General features: G+C 39.3%; 1 protein-coding gene across 1 annotated transcript in view; it reads left to right on the forward strand.

Moving 5' to 3' along the window:
* Nucleotides 1-8,401, forward strand: part of VPS13D (vacuolar protein sorting 13 homolog D) — a 301,395-nt gene that overhangs the window by 160,939 nt on the left and 132,055 nt on the right. Inside the window, exons 56-59 of the mRNA XM_017504510.2 lie at nucleotides 885-993; nucleotides 3,761-3,940; nucleotides 4,109-4,222; nucleotides 5,029-5,178. Coding sequence (XP_017359999.2) covers nucleotides 885-993; nucleotides 3,761-3,940; nucleotides 4,109-4,222; nucleotides 5,029-5,178 — 553 coding nt within the window. The remainder of the gene's footprint in view (nucleotides 1-884; nucleotides 994-3,760; nucleotides 3,941-4,108; nucleotides 4,223-5,028; nucleotides 5,179-8,401) is intronic.

Genomic DNA, 8,401 nt, shown 5'->3' on the forward strand with positions numbered 1-8,401 from the left:
CCATGCCCAGCTAATTTTTTGTATTTTTAGTAGAGACGGGGTTTCACCATGTTGACCAGGATGGTCTCGATCTCTTGACCTCGTGATCCACGCGCCTTGGCCTCCCAAAGTGCTGGGATTATAGGTGTGAGCCACTGCACCCGACCCCTTTAATTTTTTAAAGCTATGATGACAATACCCATGCAGATGTTAAGAAGCTTCAAACAATAAAGTGGGTATGATATGAAAAGTGAGTATTTCTTTCACCCAAATTCTAGTCCACCCTTATTCTGAGGATGTGGTTTCTTTTTTACATCTTTTTAATGACTTTGTTAAATCCATCAAAAGCAGAAATCAGTTATTAAGAGAATAATCAGATGTGTTTTTATGAGTAAATCCGTGGATTCAAATCCACTCTTTAAGTTGTAATGTTACTTTATTTTCCTGTGCCTTAGTTTCTCCATAAAAATCAGTGTTTTCGTTTTCAGTTAATGCCTTATTTCCAGAAAAACTTTAGATGCCTTACAAGTTAATACAGAAAGGAGTTTAGAAATACAACAGGAAAAAGACTGTTGGAAAGATTTTACATATATTTAGCAGATACTCCTTCCACACTGCACGAGAACTTGCCATTTTGAGAATGTGAGAAGCTGTATTATTGTGTATTATGAAATCTCTCATGTCTTACTTTGTGTCCCCTCTTCATTTTTTTCCATGTTGCTTTATACCTCTTTTCTTATCGAGAGATACCTAACTGCCCTAGGATTCAAGCTAACTACCCATTCCGTTTTAAGGGTGGAGGGTATTAGAAGGAAGAACAGCAAAGCCATGACCCTCATGTTCTTTTCAGGCATGAAACAGTTGACTCAGAGGGTTCGTGGTTCATTGTACTTTCCATTTTCCAGATATGAGCCGCTGATGCTAAGAAAGCCTGACCGCAGGCGAAGTACAACTCAGACGTGGAGTTTCCGAGAAGGAAAACTGACGTGTGGGTTGCATGGGTTGGTCGTCCAGGTCAGTCATTTTTGATCCCCAGTTGCAGCAAGGGGTGGCTGAGCCTTCTTTGAAACAAAGTCTCTACTGAATTATATATGATAAAATTGTTCAATGGGAAAACTAATTACAGAACAACACTTATTCTATTCCATTTTAGTTAGAAGGAAGTGAAGAAAGTTTTGTTGTTCATTTGTGTATCTTTACATGGGAAAAGTTCTTGGAAATGGTATGCAGTACATGTGTTAAGAGTGATTGCCCTGGATAATAAGGCTTTTTTTTCATGGCTTACCTGGACTTTTTCTTTGATGATATACATTACCTATGTAACTTTAAAAAGAAAGAACGTGTAACTAAAAGTCCAGCACTAAGTTAGATGGATTAGATTTAGACCTGTGAAGCTAATGTCATAGCTGCAAGTCTTCTGTAAAGAGTTCTATGAGATGGTGAGCAGTCATCAGGCATCTACATGCTCTTGATTCTGTTCATTTCACTAAGTAAGCATTTAATTGTTGTAGCAAATGTCAGAATGAAGATTGCTGGACAGTTTCCTCTGTCGTCTTCTCAGCCAGTCTACCTCATGAGAAACTCCCAGGCACTTTCTAGGCAAATATGTGTTTGGCGAATTACCAAGGGTTTGGATTTTCTGCCCTTTCTGGCTTCAGGCTGGGAATGAGAACGGGGGTCTGAGAAGTAGGAAGGTGTCAGGGAGGTTTGGGCATATAGGAGAATAGCACTTGCCATTGTGTGTGCAGTTCTGTCCAGCCTGGGGTTTACACAAAAGGGAAACACAAGACTATCAGACTTAGATTGTTCTCCAGGGCGGTTAGCAAAAGTGGAAGGAGCCTCTGACTGCTTTTGGTGAGATTTATTTTCTTTATCTCTATTGCCCTGAGCTTTTTTCATCAAAGACAAACTGCTTACTTATATGTAGCACACATCTGGAATGGATTTGTGATTTTCAATTAGCAATACAATTCAAACTTCTAGAGGCAAAGAGGGCTTGTTATAATTGGTGGGTCTCGTGTCTGACCCTGACGTCACTTCTGGTTTGTTTCTAAAGCCCATGTAATTCCAATGTTGTTTTGTGAATCTGTTTCATCATTTCCCTGCTTGTTAGTGACCCTATAATAACAGTATTGAGCAGAGCAGAATGTGTTTTGGTTAGGAAAGTAAGCTTGTTTCAATCTTACTATACTGAATAAAGTCATTGAAGACATTAAAACATTTTCTGACACTGCTCTTACTAGGTTGTATATGTTCTTTTTTTCTAAACTTATAATAGCTATAAAGAGCTTTCTTTGTGTTGAAACCTGTACTATAAACCCTGCTCAGAGTTTGTTTTCATTATTCAGTATCTAAAAGTTAACAGAGGGGATTTAGATGCTCTTTGCCGTTGTCTTCTCTAGCCTGTGTTTGCTTTCCCACAACCATCTTCCTGTAGACTTGATTGGGGCATATAGAGGAAGAAGGTATTTCCCTCCAAACGCCTGTTAAAGCAAACTAAATATGGCCTGAGAAGGACTCCATACTTCTATAATTGAATCCCTGTGGACGAACTGTAACCTAGCTTAATAGGCAGGTGAGATTGAAATCCTAATTTAGGAATATGTGCCTGTAACAATAGCTAGTCTTGTCCAGTCACAGCAGCCATACTTCAACCACTCATAGATGGCTAAGTGTTCAGACTGTGTTCAAATAAGACAAATGCCAGCCTGTAACCGATCCAGCTGTTCAGTTCCAATTTCTGTATGTCACTTCCCTTTCTTTGTCTATAAATTTGTCCTGACCATGAGGCATCCCTTGGAGTCTCTGAATCTGCTGTGATTCTGGGGGCGAATTTGCGAATCATTCATTCCTCAATTAAACTCATTTAAATTTAATTTGGCCGAAGTTTTCCTCTTCCTCTCTCTGTCTCTTTTTGTTTTTTGAGACAAAGTCTTGCTGCTGTTGCCCAGGCTAGAGTGCGATGGTGCGATCTCAGCTCACTGCAACCTCCGCCTCCCAGGTTCAAGTGATTCTCCTGGCTTAGCCTCCCGAGCGGCTGGGATTACAGGCACCTGCCACCATGCCCAGCTAATTTTTGTATTTTTAGTAGAGACAGCGTTTCACCATGTTGGCCAGGCTGGTCTCGAACTCCTGATCTGAGGTGATCTGCCTGCCTCAGCCTCCGAAAGCACTGGGATTACAGGCATGAGCCACTGCGCCCAGCCTGAAGTTTTTCTTTTAACAGCCTGAATAAACTGGGTACCAGGTGACATTCTCAACACTGTATTCCATTCTAGAAGAAACACCATCTTTTGAGTATTTGGGTTGGTTGTCCAGCCATAGGCCTGTTTGGGGAGGTTTTCAACTCTAGAATTTGCCTCTTACTGGAAAGTTGAATGATTATAATAATTATTTTATTTTCAGAATATTTCAGATTTTTAAGCAAACTCTAATGAGAATACTCAAAGAAACAGCTAGTTTTGTCTACTTTTTTTAAGAAGTTTATTTTAATGACAAGAAGTTAGTATTAGTCAAAGGCAGAATTAAACTGATAGACTCTGTTCATGAAATTATCTCTTATTCATGATTACCCAAATTTATGAGCATAACTTTTCATCTTACTCAAGTAATCCTACTGTTTTTCATCATCTGCAAAGCTGAACAAATAGTAAAGGCTTTGTTGCACATTGATCATGACCCTTCAGAGGAGAATGTAAATTTAGGAGCATGTTTGAAATGATGTGTTAAATCGTCAAAGGCACCGTCTTTCCTTGCATGTCTCTACCCCAATGTTTTTTAGGCCAAAGGAGGACTTTCTGGTTTGTTTGATGGTGCTGAAGTTGTTCTGGGTCCTGACACTTCCATGGAGCTTTTGGGGCCAGTTCCACCTGAACAACAATTTATTAATCAAAAAATGAGACCTGGTTCTGGAATGTTATCCATCAGAGTCATCCCAGATGGACCAACTAGAGCACTCCAGGTGATAATTTGCCATAAGAGTTTACCTTAGCAGTGCTTTGGAAACCATTTCTTTCCATAGGATTCTTGATTATATAGTGATTGTTGACCTATACAATTGTCCCGGATTAGAATGGGTTTCAATAAGGAAGAGTGAATCATCTTCATGTGGTGTTTTATTTGACTTCAGATTACAGATTTCTGCCAACGGAAAAGTGACCATTCATATGAAGTGGATGAACTTCCTGTCACCGAACAAGAGCTGCAAAAATTAAAGAATCCAGATACAGAACAGGAATTGGAAGTAAGGTCTAAATATTGTAAATTTATTTCTTTGATCATCATTTTTTTTAGAATTTTGCTTGGTGGTAATTTAGACCTTCTGCTTTGTTTCTTTCTATCCTGTATGATTCTAAATATGAGTTATGTTTGACAGTGTTTACTGTTTATCACAGCATGAATGTGTGAATGTGTTATGTAAATGACAACAAAGTTTATGTGGAATCAGAATGTAACAAGCATTGCTAAACTATAATTACAATAAAGGAAGCTAAACTATTTGAATTTCAGTAAGATTTAAGACAAACAATTTTTTGGTTTTTGCTTTAGCCATCTCTGACATCTCTTCTGTTTTCTCTGTTTTGGATTGGAGAGTGACAAGTTTGAAAAGGAAGATGATGTGAACATGAAAAAGTATACTTATTTGATGTTCATTTAGTAATTTTTGAAAAAATCAAATGCCTATGTGTAAAGCACTGTGTTGGATGTTATGGAAGTGTAGTGGACAACAAATGATAAGCTTTCATCCCAAATAAGGTGAAAGATTCCCAAATAATTAGACTACTATAATGAAATGCAGAATCTCATCAGTCCTCTGATAGAGGTATCATCACATACCCTGGAGTTGTTGGGGTGAAGGGTATGCCTAGAAAGCAAGGCTTCCAGTGAAATGATGGCATTTGAGCCATCCAGGTAAATAATAGGACTCCCCTAAGTAGTTTCCATTTGCTGAGAGGTAGGGAGTAGAGGGATGTAAAGGGCTTTCTTATACTCTCCTGGCTGCTATGAGCTATGTTTTAAATAGGATACCATATTTTCTTTTCCTTTCAGGTGCTTGTGAGGTTAGAAGGTGGAATAGGGTTGTCCTTAATTAATAAAGTCCCAGAAGAACTGGTCTTTGCAAGTCTTACGGGAATCAATGTGCACTATACACAGCTGGCAACCAGTCACATGCTTGAACTCAGCATACAGGATGTACAGGTAAGGGGGAAGTTCCAAAGCTGTTAATCACCTTGTTTTCATGCTGATCACCCAACCAGATCTAATGTTTGATGTTCAAAGAACTTTAATGTTTTGGAGGAAATATCTTGTGGCCTTCAAAAAATCCTTCTATGAAATAGTTGTTTCTGCCTACGTTCGTCTCATCAATTTTTCTACATATAGCAGAATTCCACTGTAACTCAGTCAAGGTGGCATAGAGGAAGGTGACCCATGGTTCACCATCTTGGCAATAGAAAAAACAACAGGAAGCCATCTAACCATCATTTGGAGGAATTGAGGTCTGTCATAGAGAGAACAAGCTAAAGAACTGGACTTTGTCTGGGCGTGGTGGCTCAAGCCTGTAATCCCAGCACTTTGGGAGGCCAAGGCGGGTGGATCACAAGGTCAAGAGATCGAGACCATCCTGGCCAACATGGTGAAACCCCTGTCTCTACTAAAAATACAAAAAATTAGCTGGGCATGGTGGTGCGTGCCTGTAATCCCAGCTACTCAGGAGGCTGAGGCAGGAGAATTGCCTGAACCCAGGAGGCAGAGGTTGCGGTGAGCCGAGATCGCGCCATTGCACTCCAGCCTGGGTAACATGAGTGAAACTCCCATCTCAAAAAAAAAAAAAGAACTGGACTTTGCTTTCAGTCAAGGTGGAGTAACAGGAACTGAATTTACCTTCTCACCTGAAACAACTCCGGAATCCAGAGAAATAAAAAGACAACGAGATTCAGACACTAGACATCAGACAATGAAGGACAGTGCTCTGAGAGGTGGGAAACAAAAGAGCTGAGCCCTGTAATTGCCCTTTCTTACCAACTTGAGAAAGTTTCCAGGGAGGGGAGACTGAGCAGGTACCTAGTACAGCAGAGAAGGTGAAATAACAGAGCTGAGAGTCTAGAGAGACCAAGGCATCTATAGTTTACAGGACAGTACACTTGGGCATAGAGAGCTGCACAGAAAAACTCTGAAGATCTATAGAGGGTTCCTCTTGAGTACTTAGCAGAGTATTAGTGATGTATTAGTAAGGAAACTACGCATCTGAAAGGATCAGAGGGCACAGTACCTGCTGCCCACATAGGGCTAGGAGTAGTGCTTATGCCCACCAGCTGGACTGGAAAAACTAAGGATTTTTGAGACGTTGGGAAGAGTCTCTGGAAAGTCTTGCCTTCAAGATTAATTCGCCCTAAACTGAGCACTGCCCTAGACCTGCCTAAGAAATCATAAAAGGAAGATCTGAAAGAATCAACCTCTTCCCAAGTAAATTAACTGTATCATTGAGTAAAGCTCAAGAAGATTTATTTGAATACAACAGTAGCACCCACCAAGGTAAAATTCACAATATCTGACATCCTATCAAAAATTACCAGGTGTGCAAAGAAGTAGGAAAACTTTCTATATAATGAGGGGAATAATTGGTCAAAACTGATCCACAACTGGCACAGATGTTAGAGTTTCTGGAGGACATTAAAACCGTTAATATAACTGTATTCTCACTGTATTCTCTATGTTGAAGAGGTTAAGTAGCAATATGGAAGACAAAAAAAAACCCTAAAGCTTGTAGAGATTAAAATGTAATGAAAACTGTACTGGATGGAATATAGTACACAGCAGTGAAGGAAACTATACCAAATTATTCAAAACCAGTGTTAAAGCAAAGGAACAAGAAAAAAAGACGTGGAAAGAAACAAAGATAAGAATGACAACAGATTCCTTTTTGGGAACAATGGAAGTGGGAAGACAATGAGCAACATCTTTAAAGTACTGAAAGGTGTCAGCAGACCCATGCTACAAAAAAATGTAAAAGAACATCACCAGGCAAAAGGAAAAAGAATAGTATCAGATTGAAGTCTGGTTCTACACAAAGTAATGAAGAATACCAGAAATTATAACTATCTGGGTAAATATATAAGATTATTTTCTTCTTAAAGTAAGTGAGATTCTTATCAACAGCAGCATAAAGGCTAAAGGGGGGAAATGAAGTCTGTTACTGTAATCTTACATGTGATGTGGTATGGTATCACTTGGATGTAGACTTATAAAGATAAATAACATAAAACCTTAAAGCAACCACCAAAATAACAAAGAGTTATAACTAATAATTCAACAAAAGAGATAAAATGAAATCAGACCAGTCAAGGTGGCTCATGCCTGTAACCCCAGCACTTTGGGAAGCTGAGGCGGGTTGATCACTTGAGGTCAAGAGTTTAGGACCAGCCTGGCCAACATGGTGAAACCCCATCTCTACCAAAAATACAAAATTAGCCAGTGTGATGGTGTGCACCTATAATCCCAGTTACCTGGAAAGCTGAGGCAGGAGAATCACTTGAAACTGGGAGATGGAGGTAGTAGTGAGCCAAGACTGTGCCACTGCACTCCAGCCTGGGTGTCAGATGGAGAGTATGTCTCAGAAAAAAAACAACAACTGAAATCATAAAAAATAATCCAAAAGAAGCAGAAAACCAGAAAGCAGGGAAAAGAATAGATGGGACTAATAGAAAATAAAGAGCAAGATGGGAGACGCAAACCTAATGGTATCAGTTAACTAAATTTAAATGTTGTAAACACTGTAATCAAAAGGCAAGAGATTATCAGATTGTATAAAAAAGCAAGAAACAATTGCGTGTTGCCTACAAGAAACACACATTAAGGATAGAGACACAAATAGGTTAAAAGGAAAGAAGATGAAAAAGATATGCTGTGTTGACACTTGTCATAGGAAGTAGGAATGGCTAGATTAACATCAGATAGAGTAGATTTCAAAGCAAAGAATATTACCAGGTGTATTAGTTGGGGTTCTCTTAGGGGGACAGAACTAATAGGAGATATATATATATTTATATATATATATAAAGGAGAGTTTATTAGTATTAACTTACACAATCCCAAGTTCCCACAACAGACTGTCCGTAAGCTGAGGAGCAAGGAGAGCCAGTCCGAGTCCCAAAATTGAAAAACTTGGAGTCCGATGTTGGAGGACAGGAAGCATCCAGCATGGGAGAAAGATGTATGTGGGTGGCTAGGCCCATCTCTCCTTTTCATGTTTTTCTGCCTGCTTTATATTTGCTGGCAGCTGACTAGATTGCATCCACCAGTTTAAGGGTGGATCTGCCTTCCCCAGCCCACTGACTCAAATGTTAATCTTTTTTGGCAGTACCTTCACAGACACACCCAAGATCAATACTTTGTATCTTTCTTGTTTTTTTTTTTTTTTTTT

This window comes from Cebus imitator, unplaced genomic scaffold (assembly GCF_001604975.1).
Source record: "Cebus imitator isolate Cc_AM_T3 unplaced genomic scaffold, Cebus_imitator-1.0 Scaffold15, whole genome shotgun sequence".
NCBI classification, from domain to species: domain Eukaryota; kingdom Metazoa; phylum Chordata; class Mammalia; order Primates; family Cebidae; genus Cebus; species Cebus imitator.